Source organism: Tachysurus vachellii, chromosome 14 (assembly GCF_030014155.1).
Source record: "Tachysurus vachellii isolate PV-2020 chromosome 14, HZAU_Pvac_v1, whole genome shotgun sequence".
NCBI classification, from domain to species: domain Eukaryota; kingdom Metazoa; phylum Chordata; class Actinopteri; order Siluriformes; family Bagridae; genus Tachysurus; species Tachysurus vachellii.
In genome coordinates this window covers 1,332,906-1,358,231 of record NC_083473.1, presented here as the reverse complement: position 1 = coordinate 1,358,231, position 25,326 = coordinate 1,332,906, and the positions used below count along the sequence as shown (strand labels likewise).

General features: G+C 42.1%; 1 protein-coding gene across 3 annotated transcripts in view; it reads left to right on the top strand.

Annotated features, from left to right (window-relative positions):
* The window catches only part of atf6b (activating transcription factor 6 beta), a 13,763-nt gene extending 11,668 nt beyond the window's left edge, over window positions 1-2,095 (top strand). For 2 of the 3 annotated variants that reach the window (XM_060886774.1, XM_060886772.1), the window contains exons 14-17: window positions 520-590; window positions 1,056-1,155; window positions 1,473-1,557; window positions 1,704-2,095. In XM_060886774.1, the coding sequence (XP_060742757.1) occupies window positions 520-590; window positions 1,056-1,155; window positions 1,473-1,557; window positions 1,704-1,966 (519 nt within the window). In that variant the 3' untranslated portion in view covers window positions 1,967-2,095. The remainder of the gene's footprint in view (window positions 1-519; window positions 591-1,055; window positions 1,156-1,472; window positions 1,558-1,703) is intronic. The other variant, XM_060886773.1, reaches the window with a different exon arrangement.
* Window positions 2,096-25,326: the final 23,231 nt, after the last annotated feature.

The window sequence follows — 25,326 nt, the reverse complement described above, 5'->3', positions numbered from 1 at the left end:
GTCCCAAATCATCTCAAATCTTCCCTCAAGGTTGGAAACCTACCAGTTTTCTTATCGAGTCAGAAGGTCCACAGAGGACACCATAGCACTAGCTCTCCACATTGTCCTACCTGGAGCAGAATGGGAGCTACACTCACAGACTAGTGCTCAAGCTGATGGAGCTTGGAATATCTCACTCCATCTGGCTCTGTATCATGGTCTTCCTCAGTGATCAAGTCCTCAGATGTGTGATGTCCTACTTTCTCCTTAACTTTTAGATCCTTTTACATTATTTTATTAAGCTCATTTTATTTGATCAGATTTCCTGGATGTTCATGTTACAGATTATTTATTAGACTCTGCAGCTTAAGGACTTTAACTGTGTTGTATTTGTGCAATAACAGTAAAGAGGTTCATCTCATTTCAAAGCTACCTAAATAATTCCTGTAACGATTCCTTCTATGAAAAGAAGACCAACGTGTTCCTGAAACAGTTCCCATGTTAAATGACCCTGAAGTTGCCTTTGTGTTTCTTCTCCAGCAGAAAGCACAACACAGGAAGACGAACTTCTCACGTTACCTCCCCATCGAGACACACCGCTCCATCGAGAGGTGGGAGGACTACATTACCCAGCATGCACTTCAGATTAATGAGATACAGAAAAAGTCTTTATTATACTGCTCTGTGTGTGTGTGTGTCTGTGTGTGTGTCTGTGTGTGTGTCTGTCTGTGTGTGTGTGTCTGTGTGTGTGTCTGTGTGTGTGTCTGTGTGTGTGTCTGTGTCTGTCTCTTTGTGTGTGTCTGTGTGTGTGTCTGTGTCTGTCTCTGTGTCTGTCTGTCTGTGTGTCTGTGTCTGTCTCTTTGTGTCTGTCTGTCTGTGTGTCTGTGTCTGTGTGTGTGTGTGTGTGTGTCTGTGTGTGTGTCTGTGTGTGTGTCTGTGTGTGTGTCTGTGTGTGTGTCTGTGTCTGTGTGTGTGTGTGTCTGTCTGTGTGGTGTCTGTCTGTGTGGTGTGTGTCTGTGTCTGTGTGTGTGTGTGTGTGTGTGTGTGTGTGTGTCTGTCTGTGTGTGTGTCCACAGTCAGCTGCAACTCTTACCCGGTCCTGAGGTGAGCTACAGCGACTTCCTGGATGCCATCGATCGGCGTGAGGACACGTTTTATGTCGTCTCCTTCAGACGGGTGAGACACATGGGATGTTCATGTGCTTATTAACAGTTAATAAACATTTACTGAATTAATTAAAAATGAGAGTGTGTGTGTGTGTGTGCCCTGTGATGGGTTGGCACTCCGTCCAGTGTGTATCCTGCCTTGATGCCCGATGACGCCTGAGATAGGCACAGGCTCCCCGTGACCCGAGGTAGTTCGGATAAGCGGTAGAAGATGAATGAATGAATGAATTAAAAATTAAAGTCTCTCTCTCTCTCTCTCTCTCTCTCTCTCTCTCTTTCTCTCTCTCTCTCTCTCTCTCTCTCTCTCTTTCTCTCTCTCTCTCTCAGGATCATCTGCTTCTTCCTGCGATCAGTCACAACAAAACCACACGCCCCAAAATGTCCCTCGTCATGCCTGCTATGGCCGTCAACGGTAAGCAACCTCCAAGAAAAATCAGGTTTATTTATAAAACACTAACTCCAGCAGGATTAATGTGTGTGTGTGTGTGTTGTGGGTGTGTTGTGGGTGTGTTGTGGGTGTGTTGTGTGTGTGTTGTGTGTGTTTGTGTGTGTGTTCAGAGTCGGTGTATAACTCGTCTCAGGGTGGATACGAGCTGATGATGCAGGTGGACTGTGAAGTCATGGACACCAGAATAATCCCCATTAAATCTTCTGTGGTCCCGCCCTCGCTCAGAGACAAGCCCCAGAACCCGCCCTCTCATCACCATCACCATGGCAACCACACCCGACCCCCACATGGAGGCGGGGCCTCTGCAACCAGGCAGCCTTTACCTGTCAGGAGGAGGGGGGCGGAGCTTCTCATCACACAGTCGGGATCGTAACGTAACGGAGAAGAAAAAAAAACACACAGATTTTTAAATTGCAGAATTTTCTACTATTCATGGCCCAAATCCTGCACTTGTGTTGTTCAGCTGTAACGCTGCCGTTGTTCACATCTGAAGGTAAAGAAACGTAACGATGTTTTAAAATCTCTAGATATATTTGTATCTATGGCAACACTGGTGTCATTTTTTGCAATATTTGACCACAGGGTTGTTCTGTAGTTACACCCGGTTTCCACTAGGCGGTTAGTTTAAGTCCCCAAACCCCCCAAATCCCATCAGTGAGCTGTACAGGCCTCTAGTCTCTCACCATTCCCGTGCATTACTCACTGAATTCCCACAATTCCCCTGTGTGTGTGTGGCTAAACTCAGAATTCCGAACCAAAACACTGTAGTATCCCAGTACGGCTCAGTGAACTCCCACAATTCCCTCATAGGGAGTCCAGAGACCTTAAGGTGTGTGTTCTGTATATTTGTGTCTTTATTTTCTTTATGTCTTTAACTTCCTACTTGATGCCAGTCACGTCTGTGGTTTTTCTTATGTACTCGTTTCTGATTGGAGAATCTTATTGTGCATTAATTTAAATGAGAAGCTCGTGATCGAAATATCAGTTTACTGTCAGGTAAAAAAACCCCAGAGCTTCTGCACTGTATCGTGTGTGTGTGTGTGTGTGTGTGTGTGGGGTGTGTGTTAGAATCCTGTCTGATGTCACAAAGCCCACAGGAAGCGACGGCATAAAAGTCCTGACCCGAGCGGCGCTCGTACCGGGAAACGCAAAGCCGCGGTCGTCATGGAAACACATTAGCGTTAATGTGTGAAGTTGTAATATAGTGTATATTTAAATCTGTTTTTATTCGACCGTTTGCGAGACTTTGTTATTAGATCCGTGTTTAAATGCAGCCACTTTAGATATGATCACGACGTCGTCACGTGTAAATAATCGTGTGCACTTCTTCACTCGTACTTTTCACACGTTCGCTTTAAGATCTTTACCAGAAAATAATCTTATTATTTCTCCTTCAGACAAACACGTAAACAAAGTAGATCCTGTCGGTATATTTATGTTTACGCTACAGTTTTCCTCATGACCTCTTTAACCAGGAAACGTTTCGCATCATTAAAATATCCGAGTACAGAAATGTCGTCGTCACTGATGCAGAAACGTGACGTCATTCGACACGGAACGGTTCGTGTGTGTCACATTGACCTGCCCATATATTTATTTATAATTACACAGAGATAGATTTAGATATAAAGGAACGAATGAAAGAAGAACCAGAAATGAGACTTTTAGCACATCCTCTATATGTAGTGGGTATAATATAGGGCTGTTATAGAGATACTCATTAAACATTCCTATTAGATCATCACACACACACACACACACACACACATGGCTTTATGATCGCTGTAAATGTTTTGCTGTTTGTTTTTATAATTTATAAGATGAAGTTGTTTTTATTTCTTGGCTGTGTGAGAGTTTGTATCAACCACTGTGTGCTTTTTTTGTTTGTTTCTGACATAAACTGCTAAATAAATAAAAATAATAAAACTGAGAAAAGTGTCTGTGAGGTGGATGTGTGTGTATTTGTGTTGTGTGTCTGTGTTTGTGTGTCAGTCTGTGTGTTTGTGCATGTGTGTATGTTTGTGTGTTTATTTGTTTTGTGTTTCTGTCTGTGTGTGTGTTTGTGTGTCTGTCTGTCTGTATGCATTTGTGTTGTGTTTCTGTCTGTGTGTGTGTCAGAGGTGGGAGTAAGTCACACATGTGCAAGTCACAAGTAAGTCTCAAGTCTTAACCTTCAAGGCTCAAGCAAGTCTGAGTCAATTATTGTGAGAGTCAAGTCAAGTCAAGTCACTGCTTTATGTCAAGTCAAGTCGTAGCTTGAGTCAAGCAAGTCACTGGCAAGTCATACAGATGTTTGATGATTTAACTAAATGTATATATTAAAGTTAAATCTACAGTATTTATGGACTATGAGAGTTTTAGTTGCAACAAAAATGATTATATGCATTTATTTTTAAAAGGTGTCCACATACAGGTGAGTTGTAAATACAATAAAAATCTAAAAATGAATAAAAATCAAAACTACAAAGAATAAAATGTAAATGTAACTGAAATAAGGCCAAAAGAATGAAAAGTTTCAATATGCCTCAAACATGGAAAAAAGACCATGGAAAAGTTTATATAAAAAAGTACAACGGTTACTTTGCAACCAAATGGCATTTATTGAACAGACATTCACCTTTAATGGGACATGAAACACATCCTTAAATTAGATCCTTCCTTTTTAACAACAGAATAACAACAACAATCAATCACGTCAACCAAAAAACGTAAATTATTGAATCCCACAAACCTTGAAGTGAATTAACTATTGGAGAGAGAGAGAGAGAGAGAGAGAGAGAGAGAGAGAGAGAGAGAGAGAGAGAGATGATTGGAGTGAGTGTAATTTATTAATTAAAGGGACAGTTCACCTAAAAATGAAAATTCTGTTATCTTTTTCTCGCCCTCATGATGTTACAAACCTGTATAAATGTCTTTGTTTTGATGAACACACATGTAGATATTTTGAGGACTGTTTATAACTAAACCCTTTATGAGCCCCATTCACTTCTATAGTGGGGAAAAAGGAATACTATAGAAGTGAATGGGGCTCATGAATGGTTTAGTTACAAACATTCCTTATAATATCTTCCTCCGTGTTCATCAGAACAAAGACATTTATACAGGTTTGTACCATCATGAGGGTGAGAAAATTATGAAAGATTTTTATTTTTTATTTTTTGGTGAACTGTCCCTTTAAATTGAATGTGTGTGCGTGTGCATGCGAGACAAGAATATGACTGTGCTTGTAACTCTGAGGGGGGGCACGGTGGCTTAGTGGTTAGCACGTTGGCCTCACACCTCCAGGGTTGGGGGTTCGATTCCCGCCTCCACCTTGTGTGTGTGGAGTTTACATGCTCTCCCCGTGCCTCGGGGGTTTCCTCCGGGTACTCCGGTTTCCTCCCCCGGTCCAAAGACATGCATGGTAGGTTGATTGGCATCTCTGGAAAATTGTCCCTAGTGTGTGATTGCGTGAGTGAATGAGAGTGTGTGTGTGTGTGCCCTGTGATGGGTTGGCACCCCGTCCAGGGTGTATCCTGCCTTGATGCCCGATGACGCCTGAGATAGGCACAGGCTCCCCGTGACCCGAGGTAGTTCGGATAAGCGGTAGAAAATGAGTGAGTGTAACTCTGAGGATATATATATATTTATATATATGTACATCCCCATAAACGACCCATACACTTTACACACAAAGCCTAACACTGAAGACCAATTATAAGTGTTATTGTATAACAGCTGACATTTCCACATAAACAGTGACCAAACATTTACACTACATGGCGCTTGCAAAAAAATTTACTTTGATAGAACTTTGTCATTCAATTGTGAGCGATGGGGTCGCATCCTGCTGTTCTTCTCTTCTCATCTTGCACAAAATCCTGGTACCTGAACTTAATTATTTTTGGTGTAGCGCCTTCCATGTTTCGTCACGACTGTTAAGGTTTATTAGTTAGTGCGCGCGCTCCCTCTGCGTGCCTGCTGCGTCACGTGGTTATATTACGTTCTTGCGTGCGTTTAAAAACTGATTTAAAAACAAGATAAAACAAAAAAACAAGTTATTTCGAGTCATTTAACTCAAGTCAAGTCTCAAGTCATGAATGTCAAGTCAAAGTCAAGTCGAGTCTTTTTTTTAATATTTGCCAAGCAAGTCTCAAGTCTCAAATGTGCGACTTAAGTCCGACTCGAGTCAAGTCATATGACTCGAGTCCCCCATCTCTGGTGTGTGTGTATTTGCGTTGTGTGTGTATGTGTATTTGCGTGTGTTTGTGTCTGTATTTATGTGTGTTTGTGTCTGTCTGTGTGTGTTTGTATGTTTGTGTATTTGTGTTGTGTGTGTTTCTGTCTGTCTGTGTGTGTGTATTTGTGTGTGTGTCTGTCTGTGTGTGTATTCGTGTTGTGTGTGTGTTTGTGTGTGTTTCTGTCTGTGTGTGTGTGTGTGTATTTGTGTTGTGTGTGTTTGTGTGTGTGTGCGTATTTGTGTGTGTTTGTGTGTTTGTGTGTGCGCACGCGCATTGTTGCTTCTGTTCCCACTTGCATATACTGTGAACTCTAAGTGTTACTTCTAGTTAAATGTAACTCTAAACAGATAAACAGGTAACTCTAAACAACTCTAAACAAAAAGTGTGAGTGTATCACAGCTACACCACTGATGTTTATTATTGATTATGATTATTATTGGGAGTTTGTTTTTATTAGATTATTTATAATACACCGATTATGATTCTAATCCCAAAAGGATATGTAATGAACACAGTGAGCCGCTAGAGGGCGGTGCAGCTTACAGCATGATGTAAAAGTGAAGAATCAGAGAAAAGATCAAAGGAATTACAGTCAATATTAATAAGATTTAATTATTATAATATTATTTTAACCAACCAGATAATAATAATACTACTAATAATAATAATTATAAGAGTGAAATAATAGAATAGTGAAAAATTATAATAATAGAAGAGTGAAAAAACATAAAGGATTCTCTCTCTCTTTGTCTCTCTCTCTCTCTCTCTCTCTCTCTCTCTCTCTCTCTCTCTCTCTCTCTCTCTCTCTGTCTCTCTCTCTCTCTCTCTCTCTCTTTCTGTCTCTCTCTCTCTCTCTCTCTCTCTCTCTCTCTCTCTCTCTCTCTCTCTCCCTCCCTCTCTCTAAGGTGCTGAGTGAGCACTTATTATAGCGAGTCTGTAAGTTGGATCATGTCACCTGGACGTTTCACTACTCATCTGAGCAGCTTCTTCAGTCTGAGGGAAGTCGCAGGATTCCACAAATTGGTATCCTTCAGGGTCAAAGATCCTCCATTCCCTGTATATCCTTGTTAAGGGACCAAGAGGAGGGATGTAACAACACCAGAGAAGGAGAGTAAGGAGAGAGTATGAATCAGGGCCACCTCAGGACCAGAATCAGCTGTGTTCCTGCATCTGAAGGACACACATTTGAGGATAAGATTCACATCTTGGACAGAGAAGACAGAAGGCTTGAGAGAGGAGTGAAGGAGGAGTGATTTTCCATCTGTGTCCAGGTGGAAAATTCTTCTTTTAACAGAGGTGGAGGTCTTAGGAACAACCTGTGTCCTTTTGTCATGCTGCTCTTTCATCCACCCCCCTCCACCAGGAAAAGCCACACCTAAGGACCCCCACTCTCACATTCTCTGATCATTACCCCTTCACTACTCTCTCTTTACTCTCCATCTCTGGGATCGTTACATCCTTCAGCCTTACTATCACCTTCCCCTCAGTCCCTTAACAAGGATAGCCAGAGAATGGAGGATCTTTGACCCTGAAGGATACCAATTTGTGGAATCCTGCCAACGTCCCTCAGACTGAAGGAGCTGCTCAGATGAATAGTGAAACGTCCAGGTGACGTGATCCAACTTCCAGGTAACTGAACCAGGATGACTGAGAATCTTCACAGACTTATTAGGAGGTGCCCTACATGTGTCCTAGTAGGTTAAATATAAAGGTGTGTGTGTGTGAGTGTGTGTGAGTGTATGTTTGAGACTGAGATAAAATACAGAGAGAGAATAAGTGATGATGTCATCACTCTTGAACTGATGCGACTGTCCTCTTTAACCTTTGGCACTGATGCAGATTTTAAAATCAAGCACTGATGAGAAAATGGCTCAGTATTTATCTCTCTCTCTCTCTCTCTCTCTCTCTCTCTCTCTCTCACTCTCTCTCTGCTTGCATTGCATACAGCTGTGGGCTATTTTAAACACACACACACACACACACACACACACACACACACACACACACACACACACACACAATTCCCTTTTTTGTGGTGTTCCTCCTCATCTCTCTTCAGTCCCGATCCACTTAATGCCCCTGCTCCATTTAAGCACCTGAGCTGATCACCAGCATCAGTTGCACTCATTTACCCCTGCTGAAGCCCCCACCCTCCGCCACACACACACACACACGCACACTCTAGACCAGATTACAGATTGTAAGCATGTGTTGACAGCAGAGACAGAAACAAACACACTGATTAAGTAAACAGACTGATCTATCCTTTGAAGGATAGATGTGCCCAAAGATATGCTCACACTGCTGCCTGTGTGTGTGTGTGCGTGTGTGTGTGTCTGAGTGTGTCTGAGTGTGTGTCTGTGTGTGTGTCTGTGTGTGTCTGTGTGTGTGTGTCTGGGTGTGTGTAAGAAACCTGCTCTGGATACATCAGACATCAGTAACTACAGACCGGTGTCGCTTCTATCGTTTCTTTCAAAAATTCTTGAACGCATTGACTCTCCACTGGTGTCCCACAGGGCTCAGTACTTGGTCCTCTTCTTTTCTCCCTGTATACTCACTCTCTTGGTGAAGTTATTTCCTCACACAGGTTCTCTTACCACTGCTATGCTGATGATACACAACTTATCTTCTCTTCCCCACCCTCAGATACCACAGCTTCTGATCGGATCTCAGCACGTCTGGGAGACACATCATCATGGATGACGACTCATTGAGTGTTTGTTGATTCATTAGTAATAAGTGATATATGTGATGAGTGTTTAGTGATGAGTGGTGATTCTGATGCTAGTGTGTTTGCGCTGTGTTGTTACTGCAGTGAGAAGTTCCTGCTTGTGTGTCTCTCTGATGCTTCATCAGAGTTTAATTGTTTTAATATTTCAACAATCTCAAATATGAGAGATGAGAAATGAATATTCATGAGAAATCCAGCGCATGTCTACTGGAGTTGTCGAGGAAACGCTGAACTTAAAGTCCCAGAATTCACTGCAGTGTTGTATGTTAAAGACTCGGCTCAGTGAGTTAGTGACGCAGGATGGTGGCAGTGATGGTGGGATTACACCACCCTAAATGGTGATAAACACCAAACATAAACAGCAAACATAAACTGCCTGAGTGCCTCTTATAATGACCATAATTACAACAGCTTAATACCTGTCTCCATATTTATCTTTACCATGCACTCACACACACAACCACACACACAAACACAACCACACACACACAAACACAACCACACACACAAACACACACAAACACACACACACACAAACACACACACAAACACACACAAACTCACACACACACAAACACACACAAACTCACACACACAGACACACACAAACACACACACACAACCACACACAAACACAACCATACACACACACACAAACACACACACACAGACACACAACCACACACACAAACACAACCATACACACACACACACACACACACAAACAACCACACACACACAAACACACACACAACCACACACACACAAACACACACTCTAGGTGAGTTTAGTGCTTTGCGGTTTTTAATCATTAGCAGATGAATTGACCAGCAGCTCAGTGAGATGATTAAAGTTTACACACTCGAGTTAAATACAAACTGTTTATTGTGAACTGGACTGAAAAACACCCACATTTTTACCACCAGACACACACACACACACAATAGTAATGGCGGAGTTCAGTCTAGGTATAATGAATAGATGAGATGTGTGTGTGTGTTTGAGAGAGAGAAATGTAAATGATGGTACAGTGTGAGATCATCTCATATTATTGAAAATAAATATTTAAATACTTCTCAAATATGCAACACAATTCTACTTCATTTTAAATATTAAAATAAATAAATAATAGTTGTGTTCACTGTGTTTTCATTTCCTTTATTTTCTTTTAGTTTCTTTTCATTTCTAAATGAATTCTAGCTTTAACACGGGGTCTGTTTTGTTCACTGGAACTGAGATTGAACCTGTTCATAGTGCAACACAGTCCTAAAGCTGTCCAAAGGAACACACACACACACACACACACAGAGGCCATACATGCTCAGCACATGTGGAGTTCACACTTTAAAGCCCAGACTCACACACACCTAAACATACACACGTTCATGTAAATCAAATGAACACATGATGTGTTTACATACAGACGTGGTGAGTTTTACTGTAAAACTTTCTCCTGAGCCACGTTTTTCTCTTCACGCTCCATATTAGATCAAATGAACGCTCTGACTAAACGGATGGATTGTAAACTGTATTAAATGTGTTAAATGTCTAGAGCTGAAAGAGAACAGATTAAGATTTATATACAGAAATATTTACAAAAATAATCCATTAACATTTTAAATAAAAATAATGATCATTGTTTTGTACCAAAATCTTTCACCTTTCATCTGTGGATCAGACAATAGGAGGGCTTCTGAATTCTGTCTGGTTTATATGAATATATAGCAAAGACTCATGTTACATACACACACACACACACAGACACACACACAGACACACACACAGACACACACACACAGACACACACACACACAGACAGACACAAACACACACACACACAGACAGACACACACACAGAGAGACACACACAGAGACAGACACACACACACAGACACAGACACACACACACAGAGACACACACACAGACAGACACAGACACACACACACAGACACACACACAGACAGACACATACACACACAGACACACACACAGACAGACACCCACACACACACACACAGAGACAGACACACACACAGACACTCACACAGACAGACACACACACACACACAGAGACACACACAGACACAGACACAGACACACACAGACACACACACAGACACACAGACACACACAGACACACACACAGAGACAGACACACACACACAGACACACACAGACACACACACAGACACACAGACACTGCCTGATGCTGTAAATCAGACATTTTATAGAGCAGAGAATTTCCACAGCAACAGTTCATGCCAGAGAGACCAACTGAAACACACACACACACACACACACAAAACACACACTTACACACAACACACACACATGTGGACCTCAGAACCTCAATGGAGGGATTTACTATAGAAATAGGGGGGGGGGGGGGTGTTTAACACAGGATTCTTTCCTAGAAGTAAAACGAAGCAGTTTGTGAGTCAGAGACTCGTTCAGTGAGAAACACAGTGCTGTAAATGCCACACTAAGTGACAGCCAGGTGGTTCACACACAAACACACACACACACACACACACACACACACACACACACACATACACACACTCCTATCCCCACTCCACTCTGGCTGTGACAACAATGCAGCTGAAATCATTTTCGCTCTGTTTTTCACTCTGTATTAAACAATATAGTTAAATAAACATCTCCTTGCAAAGAATCTTTTTAAAAATCTGTTGATGTGATGTGTGGTGTGTGATGTGTGGTGTGTGAGCTGTGGTGTGTGATGTGTGAGCTGTACACGTCCCTGTGAATGTGTCGCTCTAAAATTTTCTTAGGTGGATGGAAACCGTCTCTTCCTTCTTTCGTGACTTTCAGTCACCATTAATTCCTCCATCTTCTGGTTTGTCGCACTGTGTTTCCCATTAGCTCTTTAAATGCCTATGAAAGGCCTTTGGTCTTTTTTCTTCTTCTTCATGAGCTTTTTCCATTTCAATGGGAGAACAATTATGTGCTTTGTAAATGATTATGTGTCACATTTTTCTTTTGGAAATTGAAGAACACGTAACTCTCGGTACATACATTGTCTTTAAGTCTGAGTTCAGGTTCAGAACCCACACGTCTGTGGAAACGATCTGCTGCTGCTACACAAGATTGTGACAAATTGAGTCTCTTCATTCATGTTCTTCCAAAAGTGCAGTCATGACTGTGGTCAAAACAAAGACATCATAAATAGAGACAGATCTGTTATCATAATCCAAAAACTCAGAGCAGATCGAAAACAGAAATACACCAAGAACTCTGAGATCAGACGGGACACAAGGAACAGGACATGATGAACAGGACACGAGGAACAGGACACGGGGAACAGGACATGAGGAACAGGACATGAGGAACAGGACACAAGGAACAGGACATGGGGAACAGGACACGAGGAACAAGACACGAGGAAAAGGACACGGGGAACCGGACACTAAGAACAGGACACGAGGAACAGGACATGAGGAACAGAACACGGGGAACAGGACATGAGGAACAGGACACGGGGAACAGGACACGAGGAACAAGACACGAGGAAAAGGACACGGGGAACAGGACACGGGGAACAGGACGCAAGGAACCTGACACTAGAAACCGGACACTAGGAACAGGACACGGGGAACAGGACACAAGGAACCGGACACAGGGAACAGGACATGGGGAACAGGACACGGGGAACAGGACGCAAGGAACCTGACACTAGAAACCGGACACTAGGAACAGGACACGGGGAACAGGACACAAGGAACCGGACACAGGGAACAGGACACGGGGAACCGGACACAGGGAACAGGACACTAGGAACAGGACACGGGGATCAGGACACGGGGAACAGGACACGGGGAACAGGACACAAGGATCCGGACACATGGAACAGGACACAGGGAACAGGACACAGGGAACAGGACACTAGGAACAGGACACGGGGAACAGGACACTAGGAACAGGAGTCGGGGAACAGGACACGGGGAACAGGAGTCGGGGAAGAGGACACGAGGAACAGGACACGGGGAACAGGACACAAGGAACCGGACACTAGGAACAGGACACAAGGAACAGGACACAGGGTACAGGACACGGGGAACAGGACATGGGGAACAGGACACAGGGAACAGGAGCTGCTCAGGAGATTAGCACTGATCTTAAACCTCACTATCCTGCAAAGTGACCTGGAGAAGCACTTCACAGTTCATAGCCTGGACACTCCACACAGCTAAACATGTAAAATATCACATCATACCCCACCTGGAGATTCATCACACCTTTCTGTACCTACCTGATCCATCCTGATTCTCTACCCCTGGTTAGAGTCTCGTCTCCTGGTGGTCACTCTGCTGGGGTGGATCTGCATGGACAAACTATGACCCATGGGACTACTGTGGATAGAAGCCTTTGGAGAAAATCACACCATCTTTGAACTGCCATTGTATTGGTAAGCTTTGTGTTCAGGTCTTCATCAGTGAACATAAGTGTTAAGTCTGTAATGAACTCAGAAATGACTCTGACCTGTTAGTTCCCCAGGAGCTCTTGGTTACACAATTCTGCTGGATTTTAAACTGTTGTAGAAATGGCAATATTTACACTATCTACTGTAGAGTGTGACCCAAATGAGGATGAGGTTCATTTCTGAGTCTGGTTCCTCTTAAGGTTTCTTCCTCATATCATCTCAGGGAGTTTTTCCTCACTGCCTTCACATCAGGATTGAGCATTAGCGATAAATGTTAGAGATAAATAGTAACTTAATTTTAAACTTTAATTTTTATTCTGTTTATATATTCATGTAAAGCTGCTTTGAGACAATGTCCATTCTTAAAAATGATATACAAATAAATTAAATTGAATTGAATCGCACATGTTCACACAGGCTTGTTGGTCAGATGAGAGCCTCAGAGGAGGGTGTACAGTGATCAAAGGCCGAAACGCCCGATGAATCTGAGGAGCACTGTTGATGATGTGTCCTAAAATTCATAAAATGTTTGTTTTTAACCCCTTAAATAGGCCAATAATTCTAAAATGTTTTTAAAATAAATAAATAAATAAATAAATAAATGCAAACATAACTGAACTAAAAACCTTAAAACTTGCTAACATTGGAGACTGACCCACTCATTCCGGTGGCTCACCTCCCTTGTTTTCTCAAAAGCCCAGTGGGGACTCAACCAAAACAAAGTTCTGACAGAGAGATAGCTGTGCAATAACATGCGTCAGCCCGTGCCTTTCCCTTGTCTCCCTATACAACCACACAGGTTAAGACCCTGTGATGGGGGGAGTCATTGTATACTTTCAAAAACCTAACCCTAACCCTAACCCTAACCCAATAGGGGGGTGCACTTTCGCATTTACCCCCTTATACCTATCCTGTAACCCTAACCCTAATGTTTTTTGAAAAATTCACTAAGTCCAAACTCAAAAATCGTTCTCACAGAAATCATACCAGGTGAATCAGCGCCTGAAACGCCGAGAAAAATAGGTCCCTCGTAAAACACCTAGAAAAATAGGTCCCTCGTAAAACACCTAGAAAAATAGGTCCCTCGTAAAACACCTAGAAAAATAGGTCCCTCGTGACATTTTGAGAAGCCATTCTGAAAAACAACGAACTCTGATCGACTCAAAAACAACGCCATCGTGTCCGGCGATCTCGAAATAGTGTATATATAGATGTCAATTTTGTAAACCAATAGGAAAATAATGTGCAATACCGTATCTCGACTGGTACCGTATCTCGAAACCATGTGCAATCGACTCCCCGCCCTCTAAATAGTATATATACCGAATTTCAGCCTCCTAGGACCTATAGAAACGAAGTGCACCCCACCCAATAGGGGGGTGCACTTTTGCATTTATCCCCTTATACCTAAGCCTAACCCTAACCCTAATTTTTTGAAAAATTCACTAAGTCCAAACTCAAAAATCTCACAGAAATCATACCAGGTGGATCAACGTCGCCTGAAAAGCCTAGTAAAATAGGTCCCTCGTGACAAATTTTGAGAAGCCATTCTGAAAAACGATGAACTCCGATCGATTCAAAAATACCTCGAAATAGTATATATAGATGTCAATTTTGTAAACCCATAGGAAAATAATGTGCAATACTGTATCTCAACTGGTGGTGGCGCTATCAAGCTATCGACTCCCCGCCCCAAATTAGTATATATACCAAATTTCAGAGCTCTAGAGCAAAAAATGAGCAAAAATGTGGATTTGCACATATGTGCATTTTCGTTTTGACCACACAACCTAACCCTAACCCCTAACCCTAACCCTAAACCCTAACCCTGACCCTGACCCTAACCCCTAACCCTAAACCCTAACCCTGACACTAACCCTAACCCTAACCACTTTGAAGGTTTACCACAACTGCAACCTAACCATAACCACTTTTACTAAAAATGGTTTTGGTTTATAGAAGCGGTATCCTGCTTTTCAAACCTAATCATAACCGGTTTGTTTTTGTAGAATTTTTATTTCAGCCCTTAACCTAACCATAACCGATTGTTTTGGGTGGTGTAGAATTTTTGGAGGCTTTTGGGATGCGTGAACCCTAACCTCATCCTAACCTTAACCTAATTTTAATCTAATTATAACCGTAGTTAATCATAACTGTTTTTTTCTTCTTTATGTTTTTTTTTGTGTACTGTCTCTATCCGGGGCTCTTTAGGCCAGTGCACCAAAAGGACGTGTTCCTTCAATGAAACATCCTCTATCTTGAACCTAACCCTAACACCTAACCCTAACCCCTAACCCTAACCCTGACCCTAACCCCTAACCCTGACCCTAACCCTAACCCTGACCCTAACCCTAGTCTCCTTTAAGCAGATCTGTCTTTGTGTTTGTGGCATTTTCTTGGAATTTTTTTATGACTTTTCGAGCTTGTTTTGATCGCTCTTTGGTTTTCATGCTGCTGTTTGTTTGGGTCTGTTTTCTAACCAACTCTGTTTCTTTTTTAGGAAGCGTGCCATTGTGTGACACATTAATTACACACACATCATACACAAGTGAGTCAACACAAGACTGGAGCTGATCTTCAGACACTTGATGTTTATATGAAGATAAGGTTTCAGTCTCAGGAGTGAGAGAACAGTCTAGAGAGTGAAAAGAGAGAAGTCTCATCTACAGCCGTTTGAGACCTGCTACACCAACACCCAAGGAATAAATGATATGACATTCAGACATTAATGAATATAAAATTTTATCAGATCAAATGATTAAAGAAATTACACAAACCCTATAGAGAGACCTGCAGAAATCTTCACACCTTGAACCTCAATGATTAGATAGTGTCAGATGTGGTGAATCTACGAGAGATAAACCTTAATATTAAAGTGCGAGTTCATAAGTATTCGCCCCCACCACATTACTGTGAAACCCTAAATAAGTTACCATCAGATATCTCTGTGGTGTTTCTTATCTCCATCATTGTTCTCAATGTTCTCCTTTTTACCAACAGTGATTTGTTTTTTCATGTCATTTTATTAAAATTCATTCTTTGGGAATTTTTATTCACTTCTGTATCTTAAGTCCTGACAGTATCTAATATTTACTTTAATTATAAATGTTTGATTTTGTATTTGTAGTTTTATTTATTCTGGAGTTTTAGGAGAACATTTTGTTGTGCAATTCCACCATAGTATTGTAATAGTAGCGCCAAAAGAGTGCTGAACTACATTTCCCATCAGCCCCTGCTTGTCACATGTCCTAATCACTCACTGCTGCTTCATGTTACTTTTCATTAGCCTTTTATTTAACTTCTGGTTTCTGTGTGTTTCTTTGTCAAGCTGATGTTGTTGTCATGTTTGTGTTTGTGGTTTTTGTGTGAGTCACGTCTTCATTCGTCCTTGTTTTTGCTTCGTATCCATAGTTTATGGTTTTTGGATGTTTGTTTTCACATTCTAAAATAAATGTGATTGCATCAACGGAATCCTGACAAGAATGTGTACTTCTCTACTTGAATTCCCAGTAGGCTGGTGTTCCAGTGTGACGGTGGAATGGAACTGGGCACATGGGACGTTTTCACTCAGAATAAACAAACAGCTGGTTTTCTGGTCACTAGTCTGATCTAAAATGATTCAGGAAAGTAAGTCTTTCAGTGTGAGTTGTGTGCTTTTCCCTCGGTTAATAATCTTACACTGAATTTCAGTGTTGAAGATAAATTTTGGATGAACAAACACTTGGAGCATCTCAGAGAGCAGAAATGGGTTTAATATCACCATTAATTCTGAAGATACAAACATTTGGGTGTTTTTGTTTTCTGTACTTTTCTCTGGATCTATCAACTCTAGTATCTCTGGGGAAGTCGTGGCCTAATGGTTAGAGAGTTTGACTCTTAACCCTAAGGTTGTGGGTTCAAGTCTCAGGCCGGCCACAACTGAGGTGCCCTTGAGCAAGGCACCGAACCCCCCCAACTGCTCCCCGGGCACCGCAGCATAAATGGCTGCCCACTGCTCCGGGTGTGTGTTCATGGTGTGTGTGTTCACTGCTGTGTGTGTGTGTGTGCACTTTGGATGGGTTAAATGCAGAGAACGAATTCTGAGTATGGGTCACCATACTTAGCCGTATGTCACGTCACGTCACCTCACTATTGCAGAGAAAAACAGAAATAGTGATGAAACTCTACAGATTCTTAAAGTCCTGAGTGTCTACTTTCATGTGAGCTTTATATTAACACCAATGTGTTAGTGAGACATGAGGAAAAACGAGACATGAGACAAACAGGAGGAAACTCATTATAGAGATCAGAGTTTAGGATTCAGAAGTGAGGAATCAACAGTTATATCAGTGTGAAGAGTTACACACAAGACCTGGGAAAGAATTTACCCATAGATACCCCCCACACTGACAGCAGGGTTTTTAACACTCTCTCTTATGCTACTGGGCCGTACCAGGCTCACAATGAGGCAATAAACCCATCCACAGTCTCTGCTTTAGTGCTCTTCTGTCGAGAAACAGAAGCCTCCACTCCCAAGCTTCTACAGTGAGAGATGAGATCATTACGGTTGCTTTGGTTGGCTCACAGAGGGTTGTCGTAACCGTACTCCTAACACAATGAGCGCTGAAGCACAAACCCCTTTAAACCCTCAGGAGTCCCATCAGCAGTGTTGAAGATCAGTGGCAGGTCACCGGGAGCGCAGGCTGACAGAGCAGAATCTCCAGACACCAGAAAGAACTGCTCCAGCCTCCTCATGGCCTCGTGTACTGTTCACATTAAATATCTGCAGTAAAAATGTAAAAGTGCTGAAGAACCTGATCACACCTGGTCACATGGGTACGAGTCCTCACAAATAATCAGCCTGAGGTCACTTCACTCCGTGTCGTGGGTCAGAGCCTGGCGTGCAACAAAACCAAACATGGACATGTGTCAAGCATCTGGACAAGACCGTGGCACAAATACCACAAATCTGATGGAGCACTTCAAAGATCAGACATGGTACATTCCAGAGGAGGAGAAATATCCACAGCAGCACGGCTATAAACATCCAGAGAGGCTTCATCTCTATAATAAACACAAGGTCTGACATCTCAGTGACCATTACACCGTCTGATCTTTACTGCATAAGTCTGAATTAAAAATTCATTGAACTTTATTTCATTACATTTCTTGTCCCTCCTCCTGATCACATCAATACGCTCGAAGCATCTTACAGGACGTCACTCTGGACTTGTCACCTTTCACCTTATCAAAAAGTAACCAGGACCACAAAGGGCAGATACGCCTTCATACACTGTGTATATGGTGATACGCCTTCATACACAGTGTATACGGTGATACGCCTTCATACACTGTGTATACGGTGATACACCTTCATACACTGTGTATATGGTGATACACCTTCATACACTGTGTATACGGTGATACGCCTTCATACACTGTGTATACGGTGATACGCCTTCATACACAGTGTATACGGTGATACGCCTTCATACACAGTGTATACGGTGATACGCCTTCATACACAGTGTATACGGTGATACGCCTTCATACACTGTGTATATGGTGATACACCTTCATACACTGTGTATATGGTGATACACCTTCATACACTGTGTATATGGTGATACACCTTCATACACTGTGTATACGGTGATACACCTTCATACACTGTGTATATGGTGATACAACTTCATACACTGTGTATACGGTGATACACCTTCATACACTGTGTATATGGTGATACACCTTCATACACTGTGTATATGGTGATACACCTTCATACACTGTGTATACGGTGATACGCCTTCATACACTGTGTATACGGTGATACGCCTTCATACACAGTGTATACGGTGATACGCCTTCATACACTGTGTATACGGTGATACGCCTTCATACACTGTGTATACGGTGATACGCCTTCATACACTGTGTATACGGTGATACGCCTTCATACACTGTGTATACGGTGATACACCTTCATACACTGTGTATATGGTGATACACCTTCATACACAGTGTATACGGTGATACACCTTCATACACTGTGTATATGGTGATACACCTTCATACACTGTGTATACGGTGATACACCTTCATACACTGTGTATATGGTGATACACCTTCATACACTGTGTATACGGTGATACGCCTTCATACACAGTGTATACGGTGATACGCCTTCATACACTGTGTATACGGTGATACGCCTTCATACACAGTGTATATGGTGATACGCCTTCATACACATATTTAACATCAATTCTGCTCTGCATAAACCTGCTTCAGTAGATTCTCAGAGGGCTCTGAACTACATTTCCCATCAGCCCCAGCACATTACATGTCCTCATCTCAGGCACCTGAGCCTCATTCTCATTTTTATTAGTCCCATTATATATGGTCCTGTGTGGCAGAGATCTGTCAAGAGCTTGTTATTGTTTTTATGGTGTTGTTCCAGTGTTCTCATGTTGTTGTGTGCACCATAATCATACCAGTGTTCTGGTGTTTTCGTGTGGTCCTGTGTTGTTTCTGTGTTGTTTCTGTGTTGTTCCTGTGTTGTTCCTGGTTGTCCTGGTGTTGTTTCTGTGTTGTTCCTGTGTTGTTCCTGGTTGTTCTGGTGTTGTTTCTGTGTTGTTTCTGTGTTGTTCCTGTGTTGTTTCTGTGTTGTTTCTGTGTTGTTCCTGGTTGTCCTGGTGTTGTTTCTGTGTTGTTCCTGTGTTGTTCCTGTGTTGTTTCTGTGTTGTTCCTGTGTTGTTCCTGTGTTGTTCCTGTGTTGTTCCTGTGTTGTTCCTGGTTGTCCTGGTGTTGTTTCTGTGTTGTTCCTGTGTTGTTCCTGTGATGTTCCTGTGATTTTCCTGTGATGTTCCTGTGTTGTTCCTGTGTTGTTCCTGTGTTGTTCTGGTGTTGTTTCTGGGTTGTTCCTGTGTTGTTCCTGTGTTGTTCCTGTGATGTTCCTGTGATTTTCCTGTGTTGTTCCTGTGTTGTTCTGGTGTTGTCGTATACACCACAATCATGCCCATAATCTTGGTTTTTATCTTCAACCCCAAGTTTATGGTACTTGTTTTTTTTCACAGTTTGTTTTGCACTTTTTTGAATAAACCATCTGCACTTGGCCTCCATTTCATGAGAGAAACAAAACGAGATGCGAATATAAAGCAACAGCTATGTAATTTATGCTGATTGTCATGGGAACCAAGAAACAAGCAATGATTTATGACAGATAAATTTTTATGGATTTTAAAGGAATTAATGTCATGACATAACCCGATTTAAATATGGGCTCTCAAACATGTTGTGTTTTATGTACCTCCACGGATACTACGATTTATTTTATGAACATAATCCGTTGAAAGTCCAAAATTTGCATCAGTATTTAAATCTTCAGAGTCCGATCACGTAAGGTTAAGATTAAACTCGTCTGTGTGTAGTTCACATCTCTGAGGCTAGACATATTTCAATTATGTCACTTTTGCCTGTATTTAAAACTTGAGAGCCCTGAGACTCACATCAGACAGACATCAGACTCACATCAGACACACATCAGACCCACATCAGACACACATCAGACTCACATCAGACTCACATCAGACACACATCAGACACACATCAGACTCACATCAGACACACATCAGACACACATCAGCACACATCAGACTCACATCAGACACACATCAGACACACATAAGATACACATCAGACACACATAAGATACACATCAGACACACATCAGACACACATCAGATACACATCACACACATCAGACTCACATCAGACACACATCAGACACACATCAGCACACATCAGACACACATCAGACACACATCAGACTCACATCAGACTCACATCAGACACACATCAGACACACATCAGATACACATCAGACACACATCAGACACACATCAGACTCACATCAGATTCACATCAGACACACATCAGACTCACATCAGACTCACATCAGACACACATCAGACACACATCAGACACACATAAGATACACATCAGACACACATCAGACACATAAAATACACATCAGACATACATCAGACTCACATCAGACGCACATCAGACACACATCAGACTCACATCAGACACATCAGACTCACATCAGACTCACATCAGACACACATCAGACACACATCAGACACACATCAGATTCACATCAGACACACATCAGACTCACATCAGACACACATCAGACACATAAAATACACATCAGACATACATCAGACTCACATCAGACACACATCAGACTCACATCAGACACACATCAGACACACATCAGACACACATCAGGTACACATCAGACACACATCAGACACACATCAGACACACATCAGAGGGCCTTTTTACACCTCATGTGTTGTCTCTGATCCGATAGCTATCTGATTTGTTAAAACTGTTCCATTTACATTAGGCCACATAAACGCGTCTCAGCGAATCGGATATCGATCCGATCTTTCTACTCCCGCCCAAAATGCTAATATATTTTACCTCATTTCTGGGGTAAATGGAACACACTTTGGTGTATGTGGTTGCTACAAAAAACAGCATTTACTGTTTGCTGTGTTTTCGCTGGCAGCAGCAGTGCATTTTAAGCCCCAACGAGACACCTGGGTGAAAGATCACCTGAGTGACGTACTTCCATTTGGGAGGAGTTTAGCGCTGACGTATGTGGCTTGAACAACCACATTCATTTACACCTGTCCAGTGTCATCTGAAACGCGTCCCAGACCACCTCCTGAAGGGGTTTGTACCGTCGGATTTATATCCGTCTCCAAAACGTTTCAGAGGGCATTTAGACCTGGTCTTTTTACCATCGGATAGATATCAGATCACAGAAAACGTGTGAAGTGACCAGGTGTAAAAAGCCCCACAGACACACATCAGACTCACATCAGACACACAGCCCCACACCACAGCAGCACATCCACCTAGTGTAGTAATGTTTCTCAGTGTGAAAGTGTAATCGAGCAGGACTGGACTGAAAACACTCCCAGACACAGCAAGCTACAAGACAAACCTCCATGAGTAAGTTCTTCTGAAGCTCTGAAGGTCATCTTTCCTGAACAAGAAGAAATATTTCTTCATTTCTCTTGGCCTCGTATTTCGTCCCATGTCCCGACAAAGGACCTTGTTACAGCCCGTTTTTTTGGTACTTGTATATCTTGATCTGCTCCCTAAATACACATCCTTTGTTGATCCATTTTTAGCGATGCAGCTGTGCAAGCTTTGTCATATCACTGGGAGCATCACTGTCTGGGTGGAAAGAACGGACTTCCTGTCTCACACGTTGATCAAACGCCCTTATCTAGAGCGACTTGCATTTAATTTCACTTTATACAAGTGAGTAACTGAGGGATAAGGGCCTTGCTCAGGAGCCCAGCAGTGGAGCAGCTTTGGACCTGGGAGTTGAACTAGAAACCTTCCAGTTGGTAGTCGAACACCTGAACGATCTAAACTGATCTCCCTTAAGTTGAAGTAGAAAAGTGTACTCAAAGTCCCAGAATGCAATGAAGCAGAGGTACAATGGTGTTGTTCATTAAGGTGTTGATGATGCTTTGGAAACTGACCTGTTTTCACACTCCTGCTGATCTGAATCTGATCTGTTTGAGCAGGTGTGTGAAAGATCAGGGGAGAAAGCAGGACAGACTAATGGACTAAAGCCCCACTGAATTGAACACATTGTTCTTTATGAAACAGCAATTTCTGTTAACATTATAGTGGAACTATTTTAGATATGAATCACAGTGGAACAAAGTATCCATCCATGAATCCAACTATCTATCCATCCATCCATCCATCCATCCATCTGTCCATGTCGCTTACATAATCAGTCACAATGCACCGTGAGCTACAGGGCTATCCTCTGTGCATCACACCTCACCTGATCCTTCAGGGCTTACAGAAATTGTCATCATCATGGACTACATACATCCAACATACATAAACTCTGTCACCTACTCAGTGGTCTTAATGCTAATCACACACACATCTGGACCCAATCTGCACTCCACTCAACAATGTGAAGTAGCTGCTTGGAGTATTCCTGCATGACGTTCCCAAGCCTCAGATCCTGTGTGCTGTAATTCTGCTTTTTGATCTGGTTTCACGTGTCCCAGCTTCTTAGGAAGCTGGGGTCAAAGCCCAGGGTCAGGCATGATGCAGTTCCCCTGGATCACAGAAGGGTTAAGGGCCCCACACAAGGCAGCTGGCCAGTGCTGGGCTTTGAACATCTGACCTTCTGATCAGTAACAGAACCTTAACCCTGTTTGTACATCTCCCGTCATGATGCTTGGATTCGTTTGGCAGCTTTTCAATAAAGAACGCTGAGATGTCGTCTCTGCCTCCTGACATCAGTATCGTGTTCTAACAGATCAGGAAATGCTGAGAGGCAAACTGCCCTGACCCGAAATGTTGTGCCTTCACCCTTAACATTAACCCCCGGTCTCATAAACATCACCTGACCTCATCAGCTTAATGTCTAACCTTCAAACCTGTGAGGTGTGGCAGCCCATGGTTTCAGCTCAGCTTACAAAGCAGCGTTATTTACAACCACCTCTAGTGTGGAATTCAGTGTGAAAACGTGCAAATCACGTCAACAAATCCTGAATAAAGTTCGCACAAAGTTTGTGTTTCTTTTTTGTTTAGATGTTAATATTTGTGAGTAGTGACTGGATTTGTCTTTATTTTTTAAACATATTTTGCACATTTATGCTAAAGCTAGCTCACACCAGGTTTGCGATCCTGCCGGCAAATCATCTCGAGTTAATGGGCTAATTAGCATATGACGTGAGCTCATTTTACATAAATCAGATTAAAAACAGATAAGAAGATACGAAGTCTTTCTCCATGTCCTCCATGTCCAGATACATGACGGTACAATGAAATTCTTTTCTTCTCAGTTGGTTAGTGAGTGTTAATGACACCAGTGTAAAGTGTTAATGACACCAGTGTTAACGTGTTAATGACACCAGTTTTAACATGTTAATGACACCAGTGTAAAGCTAGAACAGGAAAATAAAGCAACACAAACGAGACGCTGTGGTGATGTGAAGATGAGCCTGTGTGTGAGGAGGAGTGTGATTCTGTCTCAGACCTAAATCCAGTCGCTCATGAAAACGTCACTCTGCTCCTTCACTGCTCTGCCAGATGTTTTTCAATGATGGGTTTCACAGCTGCACAGAAATATGCATCGCTAATATAACACAGCTATACACACACGCTAGACGCTAAAAACAGGAGCTCTGCGTAAACAGGAGCCATATGGAAGCTGTGTAGTAATAAATAATACTGTTAACACGTCTAACAGCCGCCGTTCATCTATTTAACCTTTCCTTACTGTCACCTTACCTTTATATTATGGTCATGATTATATTATTGCAGTATTTTATTACATTTCGTTTCATAATCTTTTTTACTACACAGAATTAAGCATTTTGCAGTTTAAATAAATAAATGAAAGATAATAAATAGATGAAGTGATTCTTTTTTATTTGAATTCATTATTACAAATAAAAAGTCTGATTTAGATAATGTCTTTCAACCGGAAGTCATTTTCAATTTTGAAAAAATAAACAGAAACGACACACGACTTCCGGTTGCTGGTGGACAGTGTTACAGCGGATAGTGTTGCCACTTCACATCTGCAGTGTCTCAGAGCTCAGGTCCAGAGCTCAGGTCCTTTCGGGGTTTATTCCTGCCTTGGACTGAAGATAGTGACAGAGTGAACCTGATCAGGATAAAGTACTGAAGGTGTTAAACAGTATGCAACAGCGATGGTACTTCCATTTTCTTACTGTAATAAAAACTAGCACTGCAGTCAACCTATGGCATCAAACCCAGGAACATCAAGGGCAGAAGAAATCCACTCGACAACCAGCAACCAAGGGGACAACTTTCACAAACTGACCTCAAACAGATGGAAAAACAAAAACAATTGAAATGTCAGCACTAACATTTACATCAGTCTCTCTACACAACAGATGTCCAGTCTTTGTCCTAATAGAAGTCCTTGTCATAAGCATCTCATTCCCACATCTTTATAATGTTACAAACCTTGTCTCAGTCTCAGACTTTGGCCCAGTCCCAATCTCTGTCTCTTTTCAAGACCCTGTCTTAAATTCAGTCTCTGTCCAATACCCCAGGACATCCTAATATCTGTCTCTGTCCCAGACCCTGATCCTGTCCCAATATCTGTCTCAGTCCCAAACACTAAACTTGGTATCAGGTACTGAGCCCTTCCAGGCTCTCATTAGTTATAATCCCAGTCCAATTCCAGTTATCTATTACTGGGACATTATCTTAGTCCTGTCTCAGACTCATGTCTTGATTCTTCCACTGCATTCACTGCTCTGTTCCT